Source organism: Dama dama, chromosome 8, assembly GCF_033118175.1.
Source record: "Dama dama isolate Ldn47 chromosome 8, ASM3311817v1, whole genome shotgun sequence".
Lineage (NCBI taxonomy): Eukaryota > Metazoa > Chordata > Mammalia > Artiodactyla > Cervidae > Dama > Dama dama.
Window position 1 is genome coordinate 10,380,993 of NC_083688.1, and position 13,275 is coordinate 10,394,267.

The 13,275-nt window shown below is 40.7% G+C and overlaps 1 protein-coding gene across 1 annotated transcript in view; it reads left to right on the plus strand.

Annotated features, from left to right (window-relative positions):
* Positions 1-13,275, plus strand: part of STX12 (syntaxin 12) — a 30,927-nt gene that overhangs the window by 14,419 nt on the left and 3,233 nt on the right. The window contains exons 4-7 of the mRNA XM_061148339.1: positions 4,330-4,467; positions 6,607-6,650; positions 8,253-8,358; positions 12,819-12,891. Coding sequence (XP_061004322.1) covers positions 4,330-4,467; positions 6,607-6,650; positions 8,253-8,358; positions 12,819-12,891 — 361 coding nt within the window. The remainder of the gene's footprint in view (positions 1-4,329; positions 4,468-6,606; positions 6,651-8,252; positions 8,359-12,818; positions 12,892-13,275) is intronic.

Below are 13,275 nucleotides of genomic sequence, written 5' to 3' on the forward strand. Positions count from 1 at the left end.
TTTGTTTCACACATATGTGTGTATATGATGCTAGGTCAAGATGTCACATTCTTATTCTGGATCTCCATCAAAAAGTTTGAAAATCATCAGTTTAACTCATTCCTGGCAAAGCGTTTAATGAAGTATGTGTTCAATCTTTGGATTTTTGGCATCCCCTTTCCCAAAAGAAAAGAACCAAAACTAGGTACTTTGTCATCCTGCTACAAAGTAGTAACCTTAACATAATCACCCTTTGATTCTGCCTCTGTGTGCTATTTGTGTTGGCTGTTTCTCATACTGGACCAGTTCCCCTTGCCATTCATTCTTTCAAATTGTTCCCAAATCACCCCTTTCCTCCTCCCAGCTGTGCACATAGGGAATACACACTTGTAGATAGTTTTAGCAGTAAAAAAAGGGAATCTCTTAGTCTGATATGTCAACACAATGTGCTGCAGTCCATGGGGGTCTCAAAGAGTTGGACACAACTGAGCGACTAAGCAACAGCAAAGTGTTAAATAGTAGCCTAAGCAAAATAGAAAGTTCAATCTACTTAAAAAAAAAAAAAAATCTAATGTATTCCAAAATCAAATAGAAATTATTTTTGGATTATGTATCTTCTTGTTTCCTTCCATTATCTTGAATCATTCAGTTCAGTTCAGTTGCTCAGTTGTATCCGACTCTTTGCGACCCCAGCGACCCCATGGACTGCAGTATGCCTGGCCTCCCTGTCCGTCACCAACTCCCGGAGTTTACTCAAACTCATGTTCATTGAGTCAGTGATGCCACCCAACCATCTCATCCTCTGTCATCCCCTTCTCCCGCCTTCTATCTTTCCCAGTTTCAGGGTCTTTTCAAATGAGTCAGCTCTTTGCATCAGGTGGCCAAAGTATTGGAGTTTCAGCTTCAACATTAGTCCTTCCAATGAATATTCAGGACTGGTTTACTTTAGGATGGACTGGTTGGATCTCCTTGCAGTCCAAGGGACTCTCAAGAGTCTTTCTTCTCCAACACCACAGTTCAAAAGCATCAATTCTTCGGCACTCAGCTTTCTTTATAGTCCAACTTCACATCCATATGTGACTACTGGAAAAACCATAGCCTTGACTAGATGGACATTTGTTGGCAAAGTTTGGATCATTAAGAACATGAAATAAATCCACAGAGGTGTCATCTCTGGTGAAATATAAATCCTGGATTCCCTTCCTCCTATTGTGCTGAATATTCTTTTCCTTTTCAACTGTTTCTTTATCTAATTAATCTTAGCCCTATCACTCATCTTTTTGCTACTGGACTATCAAACCATACATCCTACTTTCACACTTCTTTCATACTTATGCACTATTATCAGTGATCTTCTAATTGCCAAATCCAGTGGACTTTTTTTGAGTTTTTATTCATTTTTCTTTGTTTTATTTGATCCTCCTGTTCATCCTGTCTTTACTGAAACGTCCTTCTTCTTCCCATGATTTCCATAGTAAAGATGACAAAATAGTTTTTTCGTGTTCCCCAACTCTGGTGACCCATTTCTGGCCTTTTGTCTTTCTTACCCCAGGTTGAGTCTCAGCGTCTTTCTCTGACTGTGTGTCTTCCTAGAAGTGGGTGTGCCCCAAGGCGCTACCAGTGATCCTGTAATTTTGTTATTTTGTGCTTTCCCCCCCAGGAGTCTTTTCTACTTTTATGAGCTTCCTGTGACTTTTATGACCATGGTCCCCAAATCTTTTTCAATCCCTTGCCCCTGCACCTCTAAGTACTTGGCCCATATTGCTAATTCCTGCTCTGACATCTCCTCTTTGATATGCTAATGAACCCCTCCTGTTTCACCCAAACCCCTCACTAAGCTGACTGACAGTACTTATTGTCATAAAAAAATGTTTGTGCCTTTTGACCTAATATTTCCACTCATGCAAATGTTTCTAAGTTCTAAGAAAAAAAAAGCCAACTGTTCACTCTGGAGCCAGGTTTCCTGGATTTAAATTCTGCCCCTGCCATTTATTATATGATCCTAGGCGAACTGCTTAACCTCTCTGTGCCTCATTTTCCAGATCTGTCAAATAGGTACTTTAATAGTATAGGTAGATATATGGATTAAATGAGTTATTATATAAAGTAGTTATAACAAGATGATATGTGATAAGAACTGTATAAATATTAGCTGTTACAATAGGGCTTACTTTAGCTTTGTTTATTTATAATAGTTAAAAATAGAACAATCTAAAAAAAAATAGAATAATCTAGAAGGGATGCTTATGTAAAATTTACTAGATCAACTTAGTGGAGTATTATGTAGCAAAGACCAAATTGTGAAGAGTATGTTAACATGGAAAATGTTTATAATATACTTCAAAGATAATATTTTTGGATAGTGAGATTGGGGAATGATGTTTTTCCCCCTCTATTATTTAATTTTTATGTAAAAATTAAAATCTCAGGATAAAAAGTCCCTCATCTAAATTTGCTTTCAGTGTTACCATCTCTCTCCCAGGTGTGAAATGTGAGTCATCCTTTGAAATTATCCTCCTTTCCCCACAGCCAGTCGCATAATGTTTTTTAGATTCATTTCTTTATGTTCTCATTACTGATACCATGTCTTCCTAACCTTAAATTTTGATTCTTGTGGTCATCTTTTTGACTTATTTCATTTTTCCATTCCATTGTGTTCACCATCACGGACTCATTTTTCTAAGTTATCATTTTGTACATATCATGTTCCCCTCATAGAAATCTTCATTGCTCTTGGTTATTTAGAGGTTGAATCCCAAACTCATTAGCTTGGCATTTAAAACCTGCAGCTGCAGCGGGTGGACTTCTTCGGTGGTCCAGTGTTTAAGAATTCGCCTGCCAATGCAGAGGACATGGGTTCAGTCCCTCACCTGGGAAGATCCTGCATGCCACAGAGCAACTAAGTCTGTGAGCCACAGCTACTAAGCCTGAGCTCTAAAGCCTGTGGTCCGCAGTAAGAGAAGTCACTGCTTTGAGAAGCCTTCGCACTGCAACAAAGTGTAACCCCTGCTCTAGAGAAGGCCGGCGTGAAGCAACAAAGACTTGGACAGCCAAAAATAAACTAAAAAATAAAATAAAACCTGCTGTGGGGGCTTCCCTAGTGGTCCAGTGGCCAAGACTCCGCCCTCCAATGCAGGGGCCCCAAGTTCACATTCTACAACTAAAACCCCCCAGGCCACAACTAAAGAACCTGCATACCTGAGTGCATCTGTGCTAAGTCGCTCCCATCATATCTGACTCTTAGCAACCCTATGGACTGTAGTCTGGCAGGCTTCTCTGTTCATGGGATTCTCCAGGCAAGAATACTGGAGTGGATTGCCGTGCCCTACTCCAGGGGATCTTCCAGACTAGGAGTGGAACCCACGTCTCTTAGTCTCCTGCATTGGCAAGCAAGTTCTTTATCACTAGCGCCACCTGGGAAGCCCTACATGCCGCAGTGAAGATCAAAAATCCTGTGTGTGCCACTACGACCTGGTGTGGCCAAGTAAGTAAATCTTTAAAAAAGAAAAATAAAACCTGCAGTGGCCAGCCCCTTCCCTATTTTTTCAATTTTATCTTTTAGCTATTCTCATGAAAAAAACCTTTGGTTCCAGTCAAACTACCTTTTTATAAATCCTCTGCAAATTTCTGCCACTGTGCCTTTGCTCACAGTTACCTTGCATGGCTTTGCCTTTCCCCTTCTCTCTGCTATTCATGCCTTACTCTTCCCTTAGTGTCCACCACCTCTTGAGGCCTTGGCCACTTGGATTCTTACTGATTATACTTGCCTCTGTATAACGGTGTAGTACCAATTGACAATAGCAAGTGCTCTCAGTGTGTGCTTTTTGAGACATAGTATCAGTAAGCTACTAAGTAAACATAGCCTGTAACTCTGCGGAATAAGCTTTTAGGTTCTCAAAGATTTTGAACCTCACTACAGTGTGAAGGCAAATGATTCTACGGTGTTCAGGTAAGCTGTGAACTAACTATAGATGAATACAGTTTTTAACATGTTAGCAAGGAAACAGTCTCTGAGTCCAGTCTAAATCCATAGGTGTTTATTCTGCTTTTAGATTCTCCTGGGAACCAAAATTCTGAACTGTGGTTCCCTCTGAGATTCCCTTACAAGGTAAAAGACACCCAGGTCACAGGTTTGTCAGAGTGAAAGAAGGAAAACTCTGACTTGGCCTATAGTATTAACCAGAGATTTGAGTTAGAAAAGAGCAAGTTCGTTCATTTAAGGAAGAGCCTATTTCACAGTTCTTTTCCTAGTTGGGAATTTTTAGGGGGTATACTTTTGCTTTTAAAGGGAATTAAAACGAAATGATTCTGGGTTAATATGAAATTTTAAGTTCTTGTTTAATTTCCCAGCGCCAGCAGAAACTTCAGAAGGAACGTCTCATGAATGACTTCTCTGCAGCCTTAAACAGTTTCCAGGCTGTGCAGAGAAGGGTGTCTGAAAAGGAGAAGGAGAGCATTGCCCGAGCAAGAGCTGGATCTCGTCTTTCTGTGAGTTTATTTCCAAAAGAAGACCTCTGTAAATTTCAGGATGTTCTTTCCTAAGTTTAAAAAATTTTTTTGATCATTTGTCTTTGCTTACTATTCCTCCAAATAATAAACATGGACATTAGCTGCTATGAAAATGTCAGATTGGTATGACCTTTGTTAAAAAAGTGTACATATGGTCAAAGACTGGAAAGGAATATGCACAACGATTTACAAAAATGACAGGTAGAATTATGTGTAATTTTCTTTTTTCTTTCTAATTGTCATATTGATCTTATGTTAAAAACTTTTTAAAAAGAAAGGATAAATCCATTTCCTAGAATGTAGCAGGCTAGGTTATTTGGACTAGCCTTCTCTTTGAAAAGAATTAACATACTAGATTTTAACAACCCAATGTCTCAAAAATATCGAAGAGCCATGAAAATATTAAGATCAAAGCCTAAGAGAAAGTGTGAACCCATAGAGATAAGCAGAGCACTGAAAAACTACTTTTCTACTGAGTACATTTACTGAGAGCAAACGTGAATTCAGTTTTGATGTCCTTATGGCATGAAGTCAAAGTAATGTGTCCATGCAAGGTGAATATTGTAAAAGAAGGTGCTGCTCAAATTAAGCTGGGCCCTAAAAAAAATGAAAAGTAAGCCCTCTTCTCCCCTAGCAGACTGCTAAAAAGTTGCATTAGCACTGAGGATGGCAGGAGGGAGGGGAAATCCCGACAGTAAATTGTACCACAAAGTAACCTTCAGGCAGATTTGCTGCCCAAATTCATACTACCTGAATGGTCCAAAAGCCTGAAGCTTCTAGTAGTCCTGGTCTGGTCAGGTACCTTCGTGCCAGACAAAAGCAAATACAAATTGTCTCTATTCAGACACCTTTATCCTAGCCCGCAAAGAATACTGGCAAATAATTTTTGCAGTGTAATGAACAGCCCAGGGTACGCAAAGGATGTAATGCAGCAGGAACTTTCCTACCTGACCAGTGGTGGTGTAAGTTGGAACAGCCACTGGAAAACATTTGGCTGTAACTTCAGAACACACGCACACCTTATGACCCAGCTGTTCTACCCCAGAGAACTCTGTGTGTTTGTACCAGGATATACGCACAGGAGTGTTCATAGCAACATTATTTGTAGTAGTCAAAAATCAGAAACATTCCAATGTCAGTTAACAATAGAAGAGATAAATACGTGGTGGTACTATATTACAACAGAGAAAATGAACCATAGTTATATTTAGCATGAGGGATGGATCTGGCATAATCTAATGTGATCCAATCAAAGCATGAAAGAATACAAACAGTAGAATTCCATTCATGTAAAATTCAAAGTCAGATAAAATATTAAATATTGATATGTATAAATAATTTAAAAATACAAGAAAATGGTGGCCAGAAAGTCAGGATAATGGTTACTATGGAGGAGAGGGAGGTGGTTGTTATTGGAGAAGGGCACAGAGGTAGGCTCTAGGACACTAGCCGTGTTTCGTTTCTTGATCAGGGGAAAGAGTGAAAACTAATAATAATTTTAAAAAACCCACTGTATTCCTCTGGGTGGGTAGAATTTTGAAATTTTCTTTATTTTGCTTAACTTTTTGATTACTGTGATCACAAAAAACGGAAGGTTTTTTTTTAAATAGATTGCTCTTTTAACTTTTTTTCTTAGTTGTTAAATTACAAAAGTAATGTATCATTAGACTGATTTTTGAAGTCAATTTGTCACTTTAGAACCTGATATGCTTTAAAGGTCTATTAAAAAAAAAATCTTTACAAGTTCTGAAAATTTGTTTGCTTGCACCTTTTCAATGCTTTCCCTTAATCCACCTCTCTCCAAATTTTAAAATAAGTTGTCACTGTTATTAATTTTTATTCCTTTCTTCTACCATGTTCTCTCCATCCTACTTAGTATGCTTTTGATTCTGAACCCAAAGTGGAATGCAGATTGGCTTTTGACTACTTTACACCCATTTCCTAGTCAAGACAGATTGCCAGAGCCCTGTGTCATCTTATAGATCCTATCAGAGCCAAAGGATGTTGCTTCTTTATACTGTAGCTAAAGGAGGCCATTGTGTGTGTGTGTGTGTGTGTGTGTCTGTGTCTGTGACATGTTTGTGAATAACAGCAGCAATAATGCCATCTACTTTCTAGGCGGAGGAGAGGCAGAGAGAGGAACAGCTCGTCTCCTTTGACAGGTAAAGGAATTATTCTAAGGTAGATAGTTGAGATGGGATTTTATACTTTATACTTACTTTTAATTTTAAAAATCAGTGAGAAAAAAAGGAGGAAAAATAAAGGAACCCCTGGGATCAGTTCAGTTCAGTCACTCAGTCGTGTCTGGCTCTTTGCCACCCAGTGGACTGTAGCACGCCTGGCTTCCCTGTCCATCACCAACTCGCGGAGCTTGCTCAAACTCATGTCCATCAAGTTGATGATGCCATCCAACCATCTCATCCTCTGTCGTCCCCTTCTCCTGCCTTCAATCTTTCCCAGCATCAGGGTCTTTTCCAGTGAGTCAGTTCTTTGCATCAGATGGCCAAAGTATTAGAGCTTCAGCTTCAGCATCAGTCCTTCCAATGAATATTTAGGACTGATTTCCTTTAAGATTGACTAGTTTGATCTCCTTGCAGTCCAAGGGACTCTCAAGAGCCCTGGGGTAGGTAATTTATAATCCATCAAATTAAAAAAGTCAAAACAGTGGGCTTTTCCATAATCTTTGAATTATGAAAGGGATAATTTCAAAGTGAATAAAAAACTTTCAAGAAATCTCTGATGTCTGTGTGTTGAGGAGAGGGTTTGGCTCAAGAGGAATAGAAACCCCAAAACCTACAAATTAGGAGGGTTGAAATTTTACCTGTAATTCAGATTTAAGTTCTTCAAAGTTCCTGGGTTTCTGTTTACTCACCCCTAAAATGGAGGCAACCCTAGAAAAAGCAAATGATTTGTATCTACAAAACATCTCCTATCTCCTCCAAACTGTATTAACTAATTCCATAGAAATGTATTGATGGTATTAGTTCAGAACATAAAGTATTTTGTCACAGGTATGCATCTGTCTTGCCACCACTATCCTATGAGCACCTCAGAGGCCTGGAGTGCTCTCTGTCTCAGCTTTGTATCTCCAGAACATGGAGAAAATTCTCTAAGTATTGTGGAGATGACATGTGATTTATGTGTACTACTGGAAAGGCGCTTCATACTGAATTTTCAAAGTGCATGTCTCGTATGTCATATGCCTTTCTTCTAAATATGGTAGCAGAAAAGAAGAGTTGTAACATTTCATTAGCTTTTTTACTTTGGTTTTCTATTAAGAAACATTTAACAGCCTTGAAGAGAGTCTTGAAAACCGGGAGATGTGATTCTGTCAGACTAATTGGTGAAGCACTGACAGATCACTTAACCCGCTCTTCTCTACCCATTTAGTACCTGAGATACCAACACAGCTTGTACTTTGAGAGTGCCCTGGGAGAGAATGGGCCAGAGATTTAACATCTCTGCCCGCTTCTTGTCTAGCAAGATTATAGAGTGTACTCCTGAATGGAAACAGCAAGGAGCCCCATCCCTTGTGATTCTGCCCCCTCTTGGTTTTGCCCATGAAAGCTGAGACCTGGTTTTCTTGGTGTTACCCGTTCTTTGCCTCTGGATGTGAAGAATGTAACCCCCAGGGACTTGTATTGTTACTAGAGGAGATGGAGGCCTGGTACTGTCTTTGGACAGGCTCTGCTGACAGAAGACATGATATGTCTTATGACCACCTTTGCGGGGAGGAATCAGCCCATGTGCTTGTCTCTCTGCAGCCATGAGGAGTGGAACCAGATGCAGAGACAGGAGGATGAGGTGGCCATCACCGAACAGGACCTGGAGCTTATTAAGGAGAGGGAGACGGCAATTCGGCAGCTGGAGGTGAGGGCCAGGTCATGTATTTTGTTTGACTCAGTGTATCTGCAATCTGGTTTTTCTCTCAGTAATTATGAGAAAGGATGAAATGAGTTATATGGTTTGCATATTATGTCTCAGTGTAATCATGGTGAATATGAACTACTCTTATGATCGTATCAGGATTCCCTGGGACCTCAGCTGGTAAAGAATCCACCTGCAATCCAGGAGACCCTGGTTTGATGCCTGGGTTGGGAAGATCCCCTGGAGAAGGGATAGGCTACCCATTCCAGTATTCTTGGGCTTCACTGGTGGCTCAGCTGGTAAAGAATCCGTCTGCAATGTGGGAGACCCGGGTTCAATCCCTGGGTTGGGAAGATCCCCTGAAGAAGAAGGGAATGGCTACCCATTCTAGTATTCTGGCGTGGAGAATTCAGACCACAAAGAGAATTCAGGGTCACAAAGAGTCGGACACGACTGAGCAACTTTCACACTTCACTAGGATGGTATTGGTCATGGTGCATGAGGATATCTGGACCCCCTCTTCAGTCACCCTATTTTATATGGTCTGCATGAGAATACCCACAGAGAACAGAGTAAGGCCAGCAAATATTTTATTAAGACATTGTCCCAAACCTCAGTGCCAATCTCTAGGTTCAGTGGGGCTCTATGGAGAGTCCTTTGCTTAGTCTGAATAACCCAGAATAAAGACAGGCCAAAAAGTTTGCTCCATTTTTGTGCATCTGAAAGCCCAATCCCAAATTGTGGGTATCTCATCAGTGAGTCAGAGAAACAGGAACAATTTTTGAGGTGAGTGTTGAGAGAGAGGTCTCAAGGCCTTTCTTACCTGAGTTTCCAACTTTAATTTTTTGCATGATGACCAGTAAAATATCCTTAAACCTGAGTACTTTTCTCCATGGAGATGGAAGACTGCCATCTTGGGGGCAGTGAGGGGAGGAGGGTTGTAGAGAGGAGAAACTTTGACCTCCTCCTTGACCTTCATCTATGGCAGTGGTTCTGAACCTTGACTGCACTTTTAGAATCACTTGGAGATTTTTTTTTTAATGCCCCAGCTCTTCTCATCCACCCACCAATTACTAGTTTGAACTGCGTGTGATTCTCTTAAATTTTTATAGGTTAAAAATGGGCAAACATGCACAGGAAGCCCTGGGTGGGGCCATTTTTTATCTTATAAACTTCCCAGGTGATTACAAAGTACAGTCAAGCTTGAGACACACTGCCCTAGAGTCCTCTGTTTTTTTTTTCTTGATATTTCTTTTTTTAATTGAAGGATAATTGCTTTACAGAATTTTGTTGTTGCCCTCTCTTTTTTGATGAAACAGTTCATCCTTGTGCTCGTACTTAGTCATGTCTGACTCTTTGCGACGCCATGGACGTGCCAGACGCCTCTGTCCAAGTGATTCTCCAAGCAAGAATTGGAGTGGGTTTGTCATTTCCTACTCCAGGGGATCTTCCCAACCCAGGGATCGAACACATATCTCCTGTGTTTCCTGCATTACAGGTGGATTCTTTACCGGCTGAGCCATTGGGGATCATTTCCTACTCCAGGGGATCTTCCCAACCCAGGGATCGAACACATATCTCCTGTGTTTCCTGCATTACAGGTGGATTCTTTACCGGCTGAGCCATTGGGGAAAGCCCAAAGTTTGACTTCAAAGATGTCATGTGTTTTCTTTTTCATCTGTTGCTACTAATCATCTAATTGATTCTTTAACATGAGAAATCCTGTCTAGCCGAGAGTAGAATGAGATGTGTGGAGCTGAGGAGAGGAGTGTAATGGGCACTTCACATTCAACAGAATCAAGGTCTAATTCCTTAGCCGTTGCTTTTTCGTATCCAGTCATTTCCTGCATCTAACATGCAAACCCTGTTCTAACAGTGCAGCAACACACTCCTGTGTTTCCCTTCTCCTCCCACTCTATTATACTTCTCACACTCTGGTCACCAAATCTGTTTTTTCCCCCACATCAAGCAATTCTGCCACATTATCAGGATGTGCTACAGTGCAACTTAGTTCTAATACTGTCTTCCTGGAGTTAGCCTCAGATCCCACAGATTGAAGGTTCAATCCCACAAGACTGACTCCCTTTCAGCAACTTCAGGTGCCAGTCGCAAATCCAAGTTATCACCTGTGCTTCTGACCAACAGGTTGGAAATTGGAAGTTCTCACGACCCCCTCCTTGGGTTTGATTAATTAGCTGGAGCAGTTCACAGAACTCAAGAAAACTGTTTACTCATTTACTGGTTTATTATAAAAGGATACAGCTCAGGAAGAGCCAGACGGAAGACGTGCATAGGGCAAAGTATATGGCCAGGGTACATGGCTTCCATGGGGCTTCCCCAGTGGCTCAGCGGCGAAGAATCCGCCTGCAGTGTAGGAGATTCAGGAGACGCAGGTTCGATCCCTGGGTCGGGAAGATCCCCTGGAGGAGGACATGGCAACCCACTCTAGTATTCTTGCCTGGAGAATCCCATGCACAGAGGAGCCTGGTGGGCTACAGTCCATAGGGTCACAAAGAGTCAGACATGACTGAAGTGACTGAGCTCGCACGCATGCATGGCTTCCAGGCACACTTCACTCCCCATATCTCCATGTGATCACTAACCAAGAAGCTCTCTGATCTTCTGGTTACATGGGCATGATTGATTAAATAATTGGCCTTTGGTGATTGATCTAACCTTGAGCCCTCTTCCCCTCCCCAGAGGTCAGAACTGGGGCTGAAAGTTCCAACCAACTAAACACCAGGTTGGTTCCCCTGGCAACTAGCCCCTGTCCTTAGGGGTTTTCCAAAAGCCAAGCTATTAACATAAACTCAGGAGTGGTTGAAAGGGTTTGTTTTGAATAAAAAAGGACATCTTTATCTCTTTTATCACTTAGAAAAAAATTTTAGGAGCTCTGTGCTGGGATTGGGACAAAGATCAAATATATATTTCTTATTATGAATCATAATATCACACCCATGTTATAGCCAAACTGGGCTGTTTGTTCTTTAACCCAGTTACCTTTCTATGTATATGTCTTCTTAAGTCCTGCTTCTTCTGCCATAATCTTCCTTCTCTGCTTGAGGTAAATGCTATACCATTTATTAGTCATTTACCATATAATACCCTTTCTTCATACTTCTCTTATTGTATACTGATCCCTCCACCCCACCTCCACCTCCAGATAACTATTATTAAGCCCTTTTATATTCACAGCAACTAGCCAACTGTCCTAACTATAGTAGACTCTTAACAAGTAACGGAGGTGCTGGCTAGAACTGTTCTTGCCAAGTTGTGATTAGGAAGTCATTGCTTTGAAGGTATCATTTTTTTATTGTAGCATCTGAGAGGCAGCACATTGCTTATTGAAAGAGCGTGGGCTTTAGGAATATAATCCTGGCTGCAGAACTTAAGTTTCCTCACTGATGAGTTGTGTGACTAGACAAGTTACATAACCTCTCTGAGCCTCATTATCCTCAAAGAAGACATTTACTTCATAAGAGTTACTGAATGATTAATTCAAACATCGTGAACTTTTAAAAAGATTATTTATTTATTTACTTACGACTGTGCTGGGTCTTTATTGCTACCCAAGGGCTTTCTCTAGGTTCAGAGAGCTGGGGCTATTCTTTGTTGTGGTGCGCAGGCTTCTCATTGTGGTGGCTTCTCTTGTTGCAGAGCACAGGCTCTAGAGTGCAGGCCAAGGATCAGACGTGTATCCCCTGCCTTGGCAGATGGAGTCTTTACCACTGGACCACCAGGGAAGCCCATCATGAACTTTTAATTCTCAGTTTTGCCATGTGTAGCTGTGAGACCTTAGGACAAGTCATTAAACCTCTTTGAGCCTTGACTTTCCTCTTCTGTAGAATGGAGATAATACATGTGTTATTGGGTTTTCATGAGGACCAGTTACGCACGCACGCACGCTATGTCGCTTCAGTCATGTCCGACTCTGTGTGACCCCATGGACAGCAGCCCACCAGGCTCCTCTGTCCACAGGATTCTCCAGGCAAGGCTACTGGAGTGGGTTGCCATTTCCTTCTCCAGAGGACCAGTTAAGTAATAATAATAGCTAACACTTACGAAGTGGTTATTGCATAGTTTTAAGACCTTTTTATTTAGTATTTCTGAAAATCCTATGAGATGGGTACTGTCATTGTCCACATTTTAGTAGGGAGGTCCAGAGAAGTTCTTAAGGTTGAACAAGATTGTGGAGGGTTAACAGTCCTCTGTAACTGATAGTCAGGCTCCAAGAGACTGTGCTTCTAATTTCCTACCTGGCATAGTACTCTGCCTACAGAAGTCATTTAGTAAGTATTAATAAATTAACTTCATTTTCATTTTCTGTTTATAAAGAAAGCCTGATTTATAAGCTTTAAAAACACATGTGTTGTTAGTAGCCAGAACTTTAGGTAAATAGAGGAAGTGAATCTTCCAACATGTTACTTAATGTTGGTTAATTTTTGTGTGTGTGTGTTCCTTAGGCTGATATTTTGGATGTCAATCAGATATTTAAAGATTTGGCCATGATGATCCACGACCAAGGTGATCTCATTGGTATGTATTATTGATACCTTTAACATAAAGGTGAGTGGATAGTTTTTGTATGCAAAGAAGTCAGTAAGCTGTGTCTTAGGAATCTAGGACTACCATTTAAAAATCACTAAATTCATTTTCGTAGCAATTTTCTTACATTGTCAAATGTGGGAGTTAAAATGAGGCTTCCATGAATAGCTACTGCCGTAGCCTCATGGTAAGTCTTTGGTTGTTTAGGGAAATAGCTGTCAGCTTCTCAGTTTTTATCTTCAGAAACTTGCACAACTATGGGATTCGAAACCCTTTTTAAAAAAACTTTTTATTTGGAAATAATTTCAAGTTCACAAAAAGTTGCAAAAATGAAAATAACAAGAAACTCCTTTATAAGCTTTACTTAGATTTACT